The following is a 19,720-nucleotide window of genomic DNA, read 5'->3' as shown; positions in this document are numbered from 1 at the left end:
AACTGCTCATGCAAACATTTGTTTGTAGAGCAAGTAATTTGACCGTTTTGCTGCTGTTTATTATTCGTAGTCATTTCCCCCATAGGCGACTGAATCTGAAGTTCTAAGACAATCGTGAAAACAGGCGCACTTCCGCATTTTAGAATAAGGTCAATAGCTTGATTTTCTTTTTCTGAAAGCATTTGAGAGATTCCTTGGCTGTTTTTTGGATCATTGTCTTACTGAAATGTCCATTCTTATTTGATCTTCGCCATCCTGGTATTGTGGATGTTGGACTGAAGCCGCTAATATTACTTTACGCTGATGAAGGACAGAGGTTTGCTGAAGAACTACTGAGAGATTTCAGCTGCTGTCTGGGCTTTCACTGCCTTTCTACACTTCCCTTTCTTTATGTGTTCAATATTTTGCTTTGTCATTTTATTACACATAACTTCATTTGTAAACTAATTAGATTTGTTTTCCTTTCATATATGGATTTCTTTGGTTGTTACCAACATCAGGTGAAAATTTCAAGTCAGCAGCATCTCTAGAAATGTTTTCTGAGGAAAATGGTGACGTGTTGATTACTGTTGCTTTTTAACATTATTTGCAATGTTTTAGGTGAATTGGATGTCATATATCAAGTAGTGTTTTATCTTAATAACTTTTTAAAATTATATCTTTTTTTTGTTTTTCAGCATTTGATTTGCTCTTATTTTAAGAGAGATTATTTTAGGTTAAAGATTATTTTCATCTTTAAACTACGTGATGGGATTTGTCGCTTTATTATTTTTGCTTTTTTTGCACAACCCATAAGGTTTTCATATTATGTTTAAAGTTATATTCTAATTATTTTCTAGTTTCAGGAAAATAATGTTACAAACACATACAGAGAATAAGCAATGCATGCAATAGAATGACAGTAATGGGGAAAAATATATAATAAAGGAGTTTAAAAAGTAACAAGCAATATAAAAATAAGAATAAAATATGCAAATGAACAATGTATGTACAGGTGTATTAAAATAGACAATATATATATATATATATGAATAAGAAATATCACATGTGTAGCAGTGCGATATGGCTTTATATCGGCACTGGTTGGAGGCGTGCCTTAGTGTCCCACCAGTGCTGATATACAGCTATATTGCACTGCTATCCGGTGATTTTGCATTTATACAACAGTTTGACGGCATTGTTGTGTATATAAAAAAGAAAATCAAACACAGAGAGTCCCAAAAACCTTTTTGTGCAAGGAACTACTTCCTTCCGCCATTCATTGACATCTGCAGCTGACGGCAGAACAGCCGAAATCATTACCATGAAATGACTCTGCTGTGTTGTAACTGTAATGTCTGGTCAACTATAATTCCAAGTACATTGCAGATCTCTGCGACTATGTTACTATTGCAGACTTCGATGCTGAAACGATATATTGCGCTAACCAAGAATGACTTCAAATGATTTTAATTAATATATTATTATTGATTTTATTATTGACATATTACAATACTTGTCCAAGATTTAAAATTCATTCACCTGTGTTTTCTATTTATGTATGCTTTCTTATTGCATTATGGGACCTTGATCTGTAAACTTTTTGATTATTTAAAATTAAACTCTACTGTTAACAAAGTGACTTTTATAACCACTTATAATAGTGTGAATTTATATTATATTAATATTACATTCATATACTAGTGTGTGTCATATAATAGAGTGCCTTATTGCCCCCCACCAGTTCCGAGCCATATATCGCACCGCAACGAGTATGATATTGCATTTATACAACAGTTCAAAGACATAATCGTGTAAATAAAATAGAAAATCAAATCTTTTGTATGAGGAACTACTGTCTTCTGCCATTCATTTACATCTGCAGCTGACGTCAGAACAGCAGAAGCTGTTGATCCTTCATAAACGTCACTTTAAAGCTAGTATTTGAATGATTCTCTAGTGTAATATCTAAAGGGATGACAAAACAGGTGGTTTTGCTCACATTTTAAGATTATAAGGCTGAACGGCAAAAAATGCCATCAGTCTAGAGACATTTCCCACTAGTTCTCTGTTGCAATTGAGAAATAATTAACCCCGACAAAGCCAGAGCAAAACAAAGACTACCAGAAACACCACCAGACTATAGTATAACTACAGCACTACAACATACAAGAGAGAGATTGACTTAGGATGTCACTTATCTGTTTAATAATGAATTGATCAGCTGTAGTTTCAAACTACGCTGAGTTTTTCTCCTCTTAGGGCTTATTATGCGGTCTCTGTCGCCATCTTCCGGCGGAACGTCAGCCGTCTTTGCTCTGCTCAGTATGACAGTCTGATAAATGCCGACGCTCTGTATCTCTGAAGTTATAAATATTTAAAATAGGCACTTTCCTTATAAATAAACTGCAATATAAACAATTACATTCTCACATAAAAGCCCTAAAACTACTTTATGTTGTCCAACAGCTGCAATGTCTGTCAAACTGTAATGAATATTGATCTGCTGTCACTCTATGTGGGCGGAGTAATACAGAAGGAGGCTGTACGAGTGCTGTTATTGTAGAATATGGCCTGACCATCAGCCAATCGGATTCGAGAGCCAGACACAATAGTTGCTTTATCTATAACACAGATCTTTCATATTTCCCTTTTCCGCCATTGCTGATTCTTTAGCCAATGCTGGCCCAAACATTTCCACAGACAGCAGGCCAAACGATGAAACCTCTTTTGCTTTGAACGGTATGAGGACTGAGGAGACCCACATGAGGCAGTCAGAACACTTATTAATTGATCCAACAGTCTTTTCTCCTCCTGTGCCTCTCTAATCAATGCAAACGACTGGAGATTTCACACTCCTCTCTAATGGTTTCTTTGTTATTTAAGCAAGCGATAATGAGCGACCTCTGCGCCTCTTCATGGAGCATTTTCCACCTGATCACTCCCCCTAATCAACACCTCATGCTGAGACACACGCTCTCCAACCGCAAAATCAACACCAGCCAGCGGTGTCCTGTAAACACTCACACCTTACAAGCAAGCTGGACAACAGTAGGGCTACGGCAGTGCTAATGAGTGCAGACAGCAGGCATACTATACTCAGTACACTCCATGACATAATTTACTTACCTTGACTCTAGGGCTGATTATAAGATTATGCATGGGCTGCTATAAGATTCTGACATTATAATAACTTTGGATAAAAATTTTACAGTTTCACAGTATTGAGATTACTGCTCTAAAGTACATTTTTTATTTTTATTTTAGTTTGAAATACCTTGAAAAAAATACTTAATGGAAACAGCAAGTATCCCATTTTTTTAATCCCATTTGATTACTTTGATTTTTGGATGGAAACCGCAATTTTTTCCTCCTGGTATATATATATATATATATATATATATATATATATATATATATATATATATATATATATATATTATCAGAAAATATATTTTTATTATTATTATTATTATTATTATTATAGTTTACATTTTTTTGTCTCACTACATGGAAATACTTCTTTATTTGCAAATGTTTTATTCGATATTGAAGTTTCGTGCGAAAGCTAATTTCCCCCTGGTTATATATTATCAGGAAGTGTCATTTTTATTATTGTTTTTTTTTTTGTATTGTATTGTTTTTTTGTTTTTTTTTTTGTTTTTGTTTTGTGGTCTCACCTGATGGAAACACTACTTTATTCGCAAATGTTTTTGTGATATTCTAGTTCTGTGCATAAGTATATTTTGCATTTTTGGATGGGAATAGCTATTTTCCCCCTGGTTATGTATATAAATTAATTATATTTTTAAAATTATTTGATTATTATTATTATTTTGTCTGGTTGGAAATGGTATCTTATTCGCAAATGTTTTATGTAAAATTTGTTTTATTTTTATTTTTTTAATTAATATTTAATTAATTTTTTTGTGTCTCACTGGATGGAAATGGTGCTTTATTTGCAAATGTTTTATGAGATGTTTAAGTTTTGTGCGAAAACTATTTTCCCCCTGGTTATATATTATCAGGAAGTGTCATTTTTATTATGGTTTTATTTATTTATTTTTGAAATTTTTCTTTTTTTTGTCTCACCTGATGGCAACACTACTTTATTCGCAAATGTTTTTGTGATATTCCAGTTCTTTGCATAAGTATATTTAGCATTTTTAGATGGGAACAGCTATTTTCCCCCTGGTTTTCCCCCTAGTTATGTATATAAATTATTTTTATTTTTTTATTATTTTATTATTATTAGTAATATTTTGTCTCACTGGATGGTAATGGTATCTTATCCGCAAATGTTTTATGTGAAATTTCAGTTTTATAATTTTTTAATTAATATTTAATTAATATTTTTGTGTCTCACTGGATGGAAATGGTGCTTTATTCAAAAAAAATTTATGTGATATTTTAGTTTTGTGCATAATCCTACTTTGCATTTTTGAATGCAAACATAGCTATTTTCCACCTGATTATATATGATCAGGAAGTGGCGATTTCATTTTTATTTATTTTTTATTTTTGTTTCACTGGATGGAAACACTACTTTATTCACAAACGTTTTATGTGATATTTCAGTTTTGTGCATAAGTCTACTTTGCATTTTTGGATGGAACCATAGCATTTTCCGCCCTGGTTATATATTACCATGACTTAAAAAAATCATAATAAGCTTTACGAAACTATGCCTTGACTGAACATATTTGTTTTTTTATTTTTGTTTCAGCTCAACCGAGATCGACGACATGCTCCGTAAATCCACCAACCTGCTGTTGACGAGGACCTTGAGCAGCTGCTTACAAAACCTCATCAAAAAACCACACATTGGATTAACAGAGGTAGTATTGATGCGAAGACTTGCCTCATTCTGCCTGTTGAAGCCCAGTTTGAAAATGACACACCTTTTTTTATGTTTGCAGCTTGTTCAAATCATCATCAACACCACCCACTTAGAGCACGCATGTAAATACCTGGAGGATTTTATCACGAACATCACCAATGTTTCCCCGGAAACGGTTCACACCACAAGACTTTACGGGCTTTCCACCTTCAAGGTAAAAAGTCATTCACAGACATGTTCTTTAATTACGGTCGTATTGCCGCAATTCTGCCATGGGCTCACTGTGATCAGAGGTCTGCCGTCTGGAGTGGTGTGTTGTATTCAGAGAAAACTGTCATCGACTCCAGGGACAGCAGCCGCCTCAGGCCTCATGAACTCCATCAAGAGCTTGTTTTGATTCCAGGGTGTTAAATGTGTCTAAACGGCGGTGTTTTCCGATGACCTACTTTTTTGAGTCATTAAACGCGCAGCAGCTTGTTCCTATTGCTTAAGTTTGATTATAAAGAGTTACATAAGAATTTTCACATTTCGTTGTTTTACATTGAATACATATATATACAGTTGAAGTCAGAATTATTAGCCCACCTGTTTAATTTTTTCCCTCAATTTCTGTTTCACGGAGAGTAGCTTTTTTCAACACATTTCTAAGCATAATAGTTTTAATAACTCATTTCTAATAACTGATTTCTTATATCTTTGCCATGATGACAGTAAATAATATTTTACTAGATATTTTTCAAGACACTTCTATACTGCTTAAAGTGACATTTGAAGGCTTAGCTGGGTTAATTACGTTAACTAGGCAGGTTAGGGTAATTAGCCTGTAATAAGTTATTGTATTACGATGTTTTTTTTCTGTAGACTAATTATTTTGACTTTAAAATGGCTTTTAAAAAATTGAAAACTAGCTGAAATAAATCAAATAAGACTTTCTCCAGATGTAAAAATATTATCAGGCATACTGTGAAAATTTCCTTGCTCTGTTAAACATCATTTGGGAAATATTTAAAAATGAAAAAAAAAATTCAAAGTGGGGCTAATAATTCTGACTTCAACTGTATGTATATATATATATGTGTGTGTGTGTGTGTGTGTGTGTGTGTGTGTGTGTGTGTGTGTGTGTGTGTACATGTTTTTGTGACATATCAGAACACAAATCTGTATAATGACATGGGTATGACACAGGTATTACAAAAAGGAGGTGAAATATGAGGACATTAGTGACGTCCTCATTTCTCAAAATGCTTATAAATTCTACAGAATGAGTTTAATCAGAGAGTAAAGCTGTCCACTGTCTCCTGTGATGGTTGGGTTTAGGGGTGGGGTGGGATGAGGGCAATATAATATACGGTTTGGACAGTATAAAATTAATAGAAACACATGTAATGTCCTCACTTTTCACAAAAACAAACATGTGTGTGTGTATACACAGTGTTGGGGATAACGCAAGTTCTGTAATAATATTACTTTTCTAAGAGTAAAAGTACATTTTGGATTAATTAATACGCTTTTAAAAATAATTTGCTGTATTAAAATTTGTGTAATCATGTTAAATCACACTCAATCAGAAAATGAGATCCCCACGAGAACAGACAGAAAACAAGATGGCAGAGCCTTACATTTCTGTGATGGAAATATTCTGGTCATTTTGAACACATGGAAGAAAAGGGGATTAAAGTCTCAATGGACAGTGATTTTACTGAACTAATAAGACAAAAATGCAAAAGTAGCAAACACATTGCTTTCAGTAACCTGACAAGTTATTTTATTAGTTTTTAATTTAGGTAAATGAAGGTGTAGGTTATACAGTGTGTCATTAAATGCAGCTCCTCAAGCAGGTATAAAAAAAATGTAACTCAAAAGTAGCATTTCCATAAACTTTCCATAAAAAGTAGATATATGTGTATATTTAGAGTTCAAGACAAGGTATTTTGATGGTCCATTTGTGTAGTAGTAGACTGTTTACTTAATTTCTGTTGATACTGACATTTAACTGACTATAAGAAACTTTGCGAGTACATGTCAACTTACACTAAACCAAGTTTAACCCTAACCCCAACCTAACAGTCTACTCATAATCTAATGAGAATTAGTTGGCATGTAGATACAATATAACCTAAATTCAAAAGCGGACCATCAAAATAAAGTGTGACCCGAGGCAAATTTATTAGTTCTTCTGTGAAAGTTTAAATCTTAACAAAGCAAGGAAATTTTGACAGTGTTTGCTGTTATAGTTATTTCCTTTAGTTTGGCTGGAATAAAAGCAGTTTTCAATGGAAAGTTGCGGGATGCTCTTGGTCTAATTCAATTCATTGATTTATGCTAAGCTAAGCTAACATAAAAGTGCTCCCGCCAGACCTGGGCTATGTCCGAAATCGCGTACTACTCAGTATGTACTACATTTGAATTAGAATTTTATTATTCGAACATTAGAAAAGTACCTCCTATACAGTATGAATGTGAGTAGTATGAATGGAACTTCATACTACATCCACCATTTTGTCTTGATCACTCGACGGAATTCTCTGGTGTGGCATCATATGATAGGGTAGCGTGCATCGGATGCACACTCCAGAATCTAGCCAGAAGTAGTAGGTCATCCAGGTACTTCTCGCATAATGATTTTCAAATTCTTTGAATTCGGACATACTACTCGGCTCGCATACTATTTTTAGCGTACTATGCTATTTCAGACATGGCACTAGAGAACAGCTGAATAGATTCAACCTTAACTCAACTTGTAAAATAAGGCGTTTTTTTTTTGGGTAGAGTCGAGTGTTCCTTTAAAGGCATGCTGGTATTACATGGAAATTGGTTGTATTAGTGTTAGAAGACTTCTTAAGAATTCATATGCACATGTTCTTATTGTCAGGATGCCAGACATGCAGCTGAAGGGGAAATCTACACTAAACTCAACCAGAAGATCGACGAGTTCATTCAGCTGGCGGATTATGAATGGGGAATGGCGGAGTCGGATGGCAGGGCCAGCGGCTACCTCATGGACCTCATTAACTTCCTGCGCAGCACCTTCCAGGTCTTCACCCACCTTCCGGTAAGTTCCACACCATCCTATCCACCAGGAGTCAGTCTCGTCACGGTTTTGTGATCGATCACCAGTCAATGTGTGTTATTGCATGTGTTCCGTCAAAACCACTGTGGCGTTTATAGGTGTTTTGACGTAGGCGAAAGGTTGTAGGACATTTTTTAGTTTCCACAATTCAAGTCAAAACATACACTGCAAACAATGCTTTTCCCCACCTAGATTTTTTGTCTTGTTTCTAGTCCAAATATCTAAACATTCTTAAATCAAGAAGAATTTTCTAGACCAGCAAAAATGTGCTCTTGTTTTAGGAAATAATCTTCCAAATAAGTTTTTCCTTAAAAACAAGCTAAATAATCTGCCAATGGTGTAAGGGAAATTTACACAATTGTTTTGCCTTTTGACATACGAATAGTTACCCCATTGGCTGATTATTTTACTTGATTTTAATGGAAAACTAACTTATTTTTGACATTTTTCTCAAAACAAAACAATATTTTGTCTGAGCACATCATTTCTGAGAGCACCTTGAGAAACCGGGTGAATAAAACCAAGAACCCTGTTCTCTCCCTCACCACACCACATACCTACCCAAAATACTACACATTCTGAGTGTGCCTCACATGGGTGAGTGGGCTTGACAAACCACCTGTAGCAAACACGCTCATTTATCTCACTGACACATTAACCGACACAAACACTGCGCATTTATGAAGTGTGCAGTGAGTGGGCAGGTGAGTAGGCTTGACAAACCACCTATTCAATCAATTAAATTCAATAATTGCTTTATTGGCATGATAAATGTTACAAATGTATTACCAAAGCATTTATAAAGTTACATTAAAAACATAAATATATATTTAAACAAAGTAAATAGTAGTATAGTATTATAATATGTAGTATAATAATAATAAATCAAAATACAAATTAAACAATAATGATAAATCTCTCACTCACTCGCTCTCTTTCTCTCTCTCCAAAAAAACAAACAAACAATAAACAGCCGCATCGTCAAACGCGAGTGATTTACATGTTAAGTCAATACAAAGATGCTAATAGACGTCATGTGGTGCGATTCTTACGAAATTACACATCGTGAATGTATCGTTTTGCGCATTTGAAGCGTGAATCGCTCGAGTTGGAAAATCTGAACTTTAGTTATCTGAACATTGGCATTATTTTAACCAATCACGAGCTTGCTTTTGTAGGGGGTGTGATTATAGCGTAGCGCCTGTTGTTGATGTCCCGAGGTGAAATCCTCCTGCCGACACTAGACAACAGGTCATCACACTGGGCTTGGCTAAGTCGGAAGCAGCACTGAGAGCTTTCATCACCCATGTATAGTTTCTGGAGGAGTTGATGAACTCACAGAGCTGGGTACACCTCTGAAAGGATCTAGTAGACTTAGACATGTCTCCGAACGGATCTACGCAGTTTTTTAGCCTTTATAAAGCACATCTATTTTCTCAATAAATCCTTCAGCCATTTAGCAACAAAATTAAAATCACAGAGCAGACAAACCCTGCCCATAACATAAATCTGCATCTATTGTGAAGTGATTTCGATGCATGAATGAAGCAAATTTGATGTGCAAATAAGGCGAGTAAACTCAAAATGTTTACATGTCTATTTACGCAGGAATTTCGTAATTTTAAATGCGCAAGCCGCATCTGGGGCCTCATGTACGAAGACTTGCGTGGAAATCTTACTAAAACATTGCGTACGCACAAAGCTGTAAATGTCTGCACAAAGCCGAATCTCACGCATATTCTTTTGTACATCCGAATGAACGTGAAACTGAGCGCAACATGCACGAGCACAAAACCCCTCCCTGCCTCCTCCCCCGTATGAATATGCTAATGACTATGCTAATGGCAAAACCCAACGAAAAAGCAACGGCAAAATCAAGCAAAAAGAGAAACTTTGAACAGAATGTGAATTGGAGGTGCTGCTTTCGGAGGCAGACTGAAGAAAAGCGGTGTTATTTGCAAGTTTGTTCTCCGGAATTAACAACAAAAGAGAAAAATAGAGTGGGAGAGTTTAGCTGATACGGTTATCACAGTTGGGTCTGAACATCGCCTTGAGTGCATTTAAGAAAGAAATAGTGTGGTTTATATCTATAAAATGCTGCACTACCCTTAGTAGTCTCAGTGGCGCAGCTCATACGACGCATGTGATCATGAACTGACACGTTCGAGCTTAAACTCGGTTCGAATCCAGCGTCTGATGAATTCTTTCTTCTTTTTTTTCCCGCTACATATCAGATTTTGCCCACTATTTATCACGAGAAAGACAAGTAGGAATCATCAATAAGTTTGTGCATCATATTTTATTTGCACATTTATTGAATGGAAATGTTTCTGATTCACGCATGCAAATTCATCTTCAGATAGTGTCTTTATAGCAATGTGCGTGTGGTAGATTGCTCAGATTACATTGGGAAAACAGGCGACCGCTGCAAATTGTGCTTTAATGTTTAGCTGGTCAACTGTATGGTATGGAAATCTTACATACCTACTAGATGAACCCGTCTCATACAGCTGCCATTGCAAGGATCAGACACTTTGTAGAGAAGAATTTAACACAACTGCCTCTAGGAGTCGTCAATGTAAATAAAACAGACATGCACAAAAAATGTGCGTACGCCAGCCAGAAATTGCCGTGAACCTGCGCACATTCCCACGTTCAGTTCATTGTTAGTAAATCCAAACGTGAGCGATTCTGAGCGTGAAACCTGGCGTACGCAAAGTTTTTGTGCGTACGCAGCGTTGATACATGAGGCCCCTGGTGTGAACACAGCATTACTTTAGCACTAAATTCTCTGAGCATAAACAAGTTACTTTGTATAACTAATTTGTGTTTATTGCCTTTTTTGTTAAATCACTGAATGACTCCTCAATTGTAAGTCGCTTTGGACAAAAGCATCTGCTATATCAGTGGTTCTCAAAGTGGGGGTCGGGACCCCCCGAGGGGTCGTGGCACAACGAAGGGGGGGGGTCACCTGGTGATTTTCAAAAATCTATTTATTTTTATTAAACCATAAGAATTACCATATTTTATCCATAACCTGCTGAAGAGATAGGATTGTTGTTTATAGTTATTATATACTATATAGTTACTATAGTAGTTTATAGTTCTGTTAGATTGCGACCCCTGGGGTAACTGCATTATATTAAAAGCACAGCAATCGCGTCAGATGCTGCATATTGATTTATAACACCAGGTTAAACTTTCTGGACCATTTACAGCACGCACATACATTTAAAAAATTAAACGAAGAATAGACTTGGGTCTATTGGTGTGTCTATTGCTATTGCAATCAAAGTTTCTGTATTTATAACCACCTCAGAGGATATTGGGCGTCGAGAGTCTTGTGCATTGTCATTTTGGGGGTCGTGGGCTGAAAAGTTTGGGAACTGCTGTGCTATTTGATTAAATGTAAATGTAATGTTTTGCTAATATAGAATATGCTTCTTGATTTAAGAACTTTGAGGTATTTGGTCTAGAAACAAGAGAAATCTAAGTAAGAAAATCATTTTTGCTGTGTAATTTCATATGTGATGTTATATCTGTCGTTACACAAACATATTATACACTTCAGTCTCAAAAACAATCAATCTAGCTATAGTTTCATGCACATAGTCAGCACAGATAAATCCAAATAACAGAGCTTGCTTGCGTCTCTCTTCAGCTGCCCTGTCCTTTTTTAATAAATCATTTAACCTTCAGTTTAAGTTGGCTATGCTTTGTTTTCTCAACAATGTGACATCTTTTCCTGTAAGCGAATGTATCCTTTGATTATTTTATTTACGTTCTGCCAGGCATGCTTTTTTCAGGTTTTCCTTTGTCTATCCATTTATTATCGCTATACTTTCTTTCCCTGTCCGTGTTTTATTTTTCTTGGGCTCAGAATAACAACAATGATCATGCTGCCATGTCGGTAAGTAGAACCCTCTTCAAATTCTAGAGGAGGAAGAGGAGAAGTACAATATTTAAAAAAACAAACACAAAAAAAAGACATTAAAACTGCATGTTCATGTCAGCTCTGTGCACTTGCCGTCAGCCTTGTTTTGCTTCTTTTTTTTTTTTTCACATGTTATGCAGTATGTAAACCGGATTGATTGGCATGCTGCCCTTGATCTGATGCCCATGATTGTCTCAAGCTGATGCCAGTATCTGCAGAACACCCGTGCCATTCTTACTTGAGATTCACTAGCATTAGTCTTAATATTTAAAGGGATTATTCACCCAAAAATGCTAATTTATCCTCACTTTACATGACTTTTATGTTGCTTCCAAGTCTGTAAGATTACTACTTGTCTTTGGAACACAAAATAATAAAAAAATTCAATTCAAACTAATTTTGCCTATAAAAGAAATGCAATTTGGACTATCTTGTATAGACAAAAGCAAAGTTTTTTATTACAACATTGTTTTTTTTTTTGTTTGTTTTTTGGATTTTTGGATTTGGATCCTCTTATATGATAATCTCACCACTAAAGAGTGTGTCTCAAGTCAGAATGCTGCTTTTTTTTGATTCTGCATAATGAAATATTCTAAACTACTAGCCAGACAGCTTTATGTCATTACATTTAATTGTTTAAGATCAATTTACAAATATAAGCAGACATGCGTTATCTGACAAAAGTCTTGTTGTTTATCCCAGTTGTAAAAGCAACAAATAGTAACTTGACTTCTAGTGGTTAATTTGGAAAAGTGGCAGAAGGTAGATTTTTTTCAGATGAATCATCTGTTAAACTGCCTCCCAATCATCAGAAATACTGCACAAGGCCTATTGGAACCCACATGGACCCAAGATTCTCACAGAAATCAGTCAAGTCTGGTGAAGGAAAAAATCATGGTTTGGGGGTGATATTCAGTATGGGGACGTGCAAGAGACCTGCAGAGTGAATGGCAACATCAACTGGTATCAAGACATTCGTGCTGCCCATTACATTACAAACCACAGGAGAAGGCAAATCTTCAGAAGGATAGCGCTCCATCTAATACTTCAGGATCCACATTAAAGTTCCTGAAAGCAAAGAAGGTCAAGAGGCTCCAGGAGTGGGCAGCCCAGTCACCAGATATAAACATTATTGAGCATGTATAAGATGGAGGAGGAGGCTTTAAAGGTAAACACCAAGAATCTTGAGGAACTCTGGGAGTCCTGCAGGAACGCTTTCTTTGCCGTTCCAGATGACTTTATTAATAAGTGATTTGAGTCATTGCAGAGATGTATGGATGCAGTCCTCCAAGCTCATGGGAGTCAAACACAATATTAATTCTTTATCCACTGCAACATGACTTTCTATTCTATACTGTACATTATTTCTGTTAAGTGACAAGACTTTTGTCTAAGCAAAGTCAGACCGTACTGTCCTAATTAAATAATTAAAAATCAAGGCATGATCATATTTTATTTTGGTAAAATAAGTGTAATCTAGAGGCCTTTGCCTTTCATACAAGCCACTCCTGTTACCAAATGATCAACTAGAAGTCAAATTATTATTTGTTGTTCCTAAAACGTGGATAAGACTTTCATCAGGTAACATAGTATATATGGAGGTCATTAATGACTGCATTTGCAGAGATGTGAGCACAGCGTTAGGGGTTTTAAAACAAGATTGCTGCTCTGATCATGTTATAATAAATCCATGCGAGATATTGTGAGCATGGCTTGAATTTTATTACCTGCAATATTTCGTTCATAACAGACACAACAAACATAACATAGCAAAAGCACGCACATCACTTTGTTATTTGTGTATTTATTTAGAAAGAATGTCTCTTAAAATATTTTCAAATAAGTATAATTTAATCATAATGTTTTTTTTTTTGAAAATTTTTTATTTTAGTGCAGTTTTGTTTTATGCTTTCTATATTTGGTTATGCGTATTCTTGGGTGGTCAGTGTGGTGCCTATTACACAAAGTAATACCAGTAAAATAATGTATTAATAATATTCATTGTTATTTGTTGTGTGTAAAACTGATAACATTACTGATGATGAGACTTTTGCAGCGAGCCTTGTTTGCATTTCTTTGTACTTAAAGTGAAATTTTGTAAGTGATTTCCTTGCTAGTCGTCAGCATGTACTGGTGGAGCAGCTGTTGCATGAGGTTTTTTTTTTTTGTTAACGTGTGTTTGAGTGTTTGATATGTGTTGTTGCCAGGTCTTTCCTCTATTTAACCTTGCGCATTATGAGCTGTGTTGGCATGCATGAGCGACTGCTGCAAACCTGATACTTGTTAAAGTGTGTTTGTGTGTTTGTCTCAACTGAAATCCAGCAGATGGTGGATTTTCAAGAGTTGGAAGAGTGTTGTCATTTCCGTGTTGTGTCATTATTTTCTCTGATTATGATTTTAGGCGTTAATTAACACCTTGATAATTCACCCAAAAACTGCTTATCCTTGACTTGGTTTGAACAAGTATGATTTTTTTTTTTTGTTCTGTTGACCATTACCTTCTATAGTATTTGTTTTTGCTACTGTTAATGTCAGTTGGTTGCAGGTTTCCAAGATTATTCCAAATATCTTCATTAGTGGTAAACAGAACGAAAAAAAAAAATTGGTTTGAAACAAGTCAAGGGTGAGTAAATAATGACAGGATTTTCATTGATGATAGTGGGGATAGTTCATCTTAAAATGAACATTTGTGGTTTATTTACCTCCTCATTTTCGTCTCAGACCATCCAAGATGTAAGATGTAGTGTTTTTTTAATTAGTAAAACACAAATTAAGATATTTTTGCTGAAATTGTGGTCCTTGAAGATTTATAACTCATTTCCCTGTCAGTTTTTGTTGTTTGTTTGTTTGTTAAATTTTTTGCAGTTGCCAGTCACCGCCAACATTTTTTTTTTTTTGAGTATTTTCTCTTAAACATTTGTTTTGCATCAGATTATTTTACATCTGAATAGTGCATTTTCGAGTTGTATGCTTTTTCATTTTCACATATGACGTGATTTACACTTACTCTGACGCTTATTGTATTTTGAACTCTAAAGACCTGGATATGTGCTAAGACTTCCCTGGCCGCAAGACACCTATAACACAGATTCCCTGGCCGCAAGACACCTATAACACAGATTCCCTGGCCGCAAGACACCTATAACACTGTAAAAACTCATCTCTGACGGGGAATCGTCTCTCTCTGGATATCTCATCAATGGCAGGGGAAGGGTTAAAGTCAACTGCTACTTCCACTTTGAGAGTCAAAAACACACTTGCAGGCAAAATAAAACATTCAAAGAAGTAGTACATGTGTATTATGTTGCTCATTAAATGCTAATCCTATTTAAAACCATAATAAACGAACAAACAAACAAATGTTATAATACAAAAAGAAGTGTTTCAGACTTTCTTTACGAGGCTGTAAATTAAATGCTGTAAATAATGTCAGGTCATTTTTCTTCATAAGACCTTCGGCAGGAAGTTATTTATTTAATTTAACTTTTTATTTTTTTGGGTCAATAATTTAATATTCTGCTATGGAACAAAAACAACTACATCTTGGATGTCTTGACGGTAAATACATTCCTTTAATTAAGAGATGTTTTTATAAATTATGGATACATATTTTGAAAGCAATGCACTTCCAAAGGTACAAGATAGACATACTCTTAAAAAGAGTTCACCTTATGTGTTATTCACTCAACCTGATGATTTTCCAAACCCAGATGAGTTTCTGTACAAATCCAATAAAAGTGAAAGTCAACTAGAGCTGCCAAGCTATGAAAATACTGAAGTTTTTAAACGAACATCTTATATTTCAGTCTGTTCATCATACTATCTAGCTACATTGTGACACAAGCCTTTCATAAGACTTTTGAACAAGAGCAGTCAATTTGTTAAATACATGTCAATTCGGTTTCAGGTTAAAGATTATTAAGCAAACTAATCAGCTCATAAGTAATTAGTGACGATGCTGAAAATGTAGCTTTGCATCAAATATAATATTCTCATTTGACTTTTTATAGAAGAGTTCATTTGTAATTGTAATAATGTGTGTCAGCATTACTTATTGCATCGTTTCAAGCCTTAGTAAGCAGAATTAGCAAAATTTGACAACATAAAGAAATCTCAATTATCACTCACCGGCCACTTTATTAGGTACACCTTTCTAGTACCTGGTTGGACCCCCTTTTGTCCTCAGAACTGTCTTAAGCCTTCCCGGCATAGATTCAACAGGATACTGGACAATTCCTCAGAGATTGTGGTCCATATTAACATGATAGCACACACAGTTGCTGCAGATTTGTCAGCTGAACATCCATAATGCGAATCTCCCTTTTCACCACATCCCAAAGGTGCTCCATTGGATTGAGTTCAGGTGACTGTGGAGGCCATTTGAGCACAGCTAACTCATTGTCATGTTCAAGAAACCAGTCTGAGATGATTTGGGCTTTATCACATGGCGCATTATCCTGCTGGAAGTAGCCATCAGAAGATGGGTACTCTGTGGTCATAAAGCGATGGACATGGTCAGCAACAGTACTCAGGTAGCCTGTGGCGTCGAGATGATGCTCAATTGGTACTAATGGACCCAAAATGTGTGCCAAGAAAATATCCCCTACACCACCACCAGCCTGAACCGATGATACAAAGCAGAATAAATGCATACTTTTATGTTTTTGATGCCAAATTCTCAAAATGTCACAGCAGAAATCGAGACTCATCGAACCAGGCAAAATTTTTCCAATCTTATATTGTCCAATTTTGGTGAGCCTGTGCAAATTGTAGCCTTAGTTTCCTGTTCTTAGCTGACAGGAGTGGCACCCGGTGTGGTCTTCTGTTGCCGTAGCCCATCTGTCTCAAGGTTGGACGTGTTGTGTGTTCAGAGATGATCTTTCGCAGACCTCGGTTGCAGCGAGTGGTTATTTGAGTTACTGTTGTCTTACTATCAGATTGAACCAGTCTGGCCATTTTCCTCTGACCTCTGGCATCAACAAGGCATTTGCGCCCACAGAACTGTAGCTCACTCGATATTTTATACTCAGCCCAGCCCGTCTGGCACCATCAACCATGCCATGTTCAAAGTCACTTAAATCACCTTTCTTCCCCATTCTGATGCTCTGTTTGAACAGCAGCAGATCGTCTTGACCTTGTCTACATGCCTAAATGCATTTGTTGCTGCCAAGTGATTGGCTGATTTGAAATTTGCGTTAACAAGCAGTTGAACAGGTGTACCTAATAAACTGACCAATGAGTGTATATTTGAAAAATATTTGAGAAAAAAAATCATATTAATCTAAATCAGCTTTTATTATGTTCCTATACTACTTATTGCAACGACTTAATATTAAGTTTATCTTAATAAGTTTTAGGTTTGATTTGTCATAAATATAACAAAAGTATTTCATAATAAAGTATATATTCAGTCTTTCTGCTTAAATTAATTTTGAAGTTGTTTCTATGTAATTATAAGCAAAATGTGTAGTTAGGTGAAAATTCAAGTAATTCCGACATTAATCTTTAGTTCATCTAAATCTTCAGGATAGAAAAGTGACTGTGAGGCCTGACTGATGCTCTGTGTGTAGCAGACGACACTTGTGGTAATGTTTTCTGTTGTGTTTTTGTCCCTTTCCTCAGGGTAAAGTGGCACAGACGGCGTGTATGTCGGCCTGTAAACATCTGGCCACGTCACTGATGCAGATGCTGCTGGACACTGAGCTCAAACAGATCAGCATGGGAGCCATTCAGCAGTTCAACCTGGATGTTATACAGTGTGAATGTGAGTAGGATCAATTACTGCACATTTACAATGCCAATTCAATGCAGCCTTTATACAGTTGCATACCCCTCACCATGGCTGATGCTGAGCACCTCTCTATAAATGTAACTAGTCGTCGCAACGACTCCTAGCACATGCTCTTGGTAGCTGTGACCAATGCGGGCGTAACCGAGAGCCGGTTAAACCTATTGGAGGGAGTGTCCTGTGAAGTAGCTCTAGATGAAAACTGTTGTTTTGTTTTTATCTTATAATTAAAGTTGTTGCATGTTCGCCGATTCCCACCTCAGAATGAGCTAGTTTTAGCTACTTGTACATTAAGGAAGCGTTCAAAAAAAACAAAACACCCGCAAAGAAACATGACACAGACGAACTTACTGCCAGCTAGTGTATTGGAAGTGTTATTGAAGAGCAACACAAAACAATGCACAGAAGTATAAATGCATGACTACGCACAAGGTAGGCACCGTGGATAACGCCAAACACTCGACGCAGAAGTATAAATCAGCCTTAAGGCCTTATCGGATTTGTCAAATTTGGATAAACAACCAATGCATAAAATATATGCAATTTATTACTCATGTCTGTGATATGAACTGTATATTGAATATACTGTTATCGCAATAATGACATTGTACAGCACGTCTTGGTACACAGCCTTGTACATTTGTCTTTTTGGCTGATTTTTGCATGCATCTTTGCCTCAAATCAAAGATTTGTATCTTGTTGGTTTGTTTGTTTTTGTAAATATTAAATGAAAATTAATTCTAGCACCACACTAATCAAAAAGTGTTTAAGGACTATTTGCGGAAAAACAAACCTCAGAATCGAGCATTCGAGCAATTCAAAGTGTTGTGTAATCCTGAGTTGCCAGGTTTTTACAACAAAACTAAATCAATATCCTGCAAAAAAATTGCCAAACACTATCCCAATAATTCAATAATATCAAAAACTCCTATCTTATTCTTAAAACACAGATTATACATCACTGTATGCATTTTGAATGGTTTCTTCTTTTAAATCGTTATTTTTTTGAATATCTATTTATTGAATTTTTTGCATTTACAATGTAAAGTATTACATTACCCCTACCCTACCACAACCACACATTGAAAGAAAAAAAAGGGGACAAAAGATAAAAAATAAAATATACATCATTCCAGAGTGAGAAAGCAGAGTGTTCCATATTTGTTCAGTCCATATGTTATCATTCAACATAAGAGGCTTGGCAACATCCAAAAGAAGGAATATACAAAAGAGGGGCATCTTGATACAAAAAAATAAAAATAAATGAATAAAATTTAAAAATTAAAATTCAATAATAAGAAATAAAAAAAAATTATAATGAAAAACTAAACGGTCATAATCCTCTTGAATTATAAAACCTTCCAGATATATCAAAGTTGACAGTGAGGCAATACCTTGTCATATTTTTAGTCAATATGTAATTATTTGACATGAAAAGTTTGGTAACATCCAAAGAGTACAAAATAGAATTAACACAAAAAATAAAATAAATAGATAAGTTTTTTATAAAGGCCAGGGAGTTCTTCAAAGTATTTATTTAAATTAACTGTATAGTAATATTCTGTTCCATCCAGCAAAAAAAAAAAAAAAAAAAATCATGCAGAAGCAAACCCTAAACTTATGTTTTCCAAATCTAAAATAGACATTCAGTATGTTATTTAGTTGTTAATCGATGGATTTTCTTCTGTAGATTACATATACCTTTGCAGTTATTACGTAGCAACAAGTTCTCCCAGTCTCTAAAAAAAACAAAAAACAAACAAACAAAAAAACAGCACACTGTCTTTTCTAGAGCCCCTGCATCTCACAGAAGTATGCCTACTCTGCTTCAACATACTAACACAGTTTTTTTTTAGTTTTTTCGATTCTGAAAAAAAGAAATTATAATAAAAAACTAAACGGTTATAATCCTCTGGAATTACAAAACCTTCCAGATATATCAAAGTTGACAGTGAGGCAATACCTTGTCATATTTTTAGTCAATATGTAATTATTTGACATGAAAAGTTTGGTAGCATCCAAAGAGTACAAAATAGAAGTAACATAAAAAATAATATAAATAGATAAGTTTTTTATAAAGGCCAGGGAGTTCTTCAAAATATTTCTTTA

The 19,720-nt window shown here is 35.3% G+C and overlaps 1 protein-coding gene across 10 annotated transcripts in view; it reads left to right on the top strand.

Annotated features, from left to right (window-relative positions):
• Positions 1–19,720, top strand: part of exoc6 (exocyst complex component 6) — a 119,860-nt gene that overhangs the window by 71,298 nt on the left and 28,842 nt on the right. For 5 of the 10 annotated variants that reach the window (XR_012387524.1, XM_021480047.3, XM_005156063.5 and 2 more), the window contains exons 16-19: positions 4,706–4,817; positions 4,899–5,033; positions 7,692–7,871; positions 17,446–17,587. Coding sequence is in view for 9 of the 10 variants with exons in the window: in XM_021480047.3 (XP_021335722.1) it covers positions 4,706–4,817; positions 4,899–5,033; positions 7,692–7,871; positions 17,446–17,587 (569 nt within the window). In the remaining variant the exon portion in view is untranslated. 10 annotated transcript variants of the gene reach the window in all.

Source organism: Danio rerio, chromosome 12 (genome assembly GCF_049306965.1).
Source record: "Danio rerio strain Tuebingen ecotype United States chromosome 12, GRCz12tu, whole genome shotgun sequence".
Taxonomy (NCBI): Eukaryota; Metazoa; Chordata; class Actinopteri; order Cypriniformes; family Danionidae; genus Danio; species Danio rerio.
Note: the sequence above shows the minus strand (reverse complement) of the source record. Positions and strands in the feature narration are given on the sequence as shown.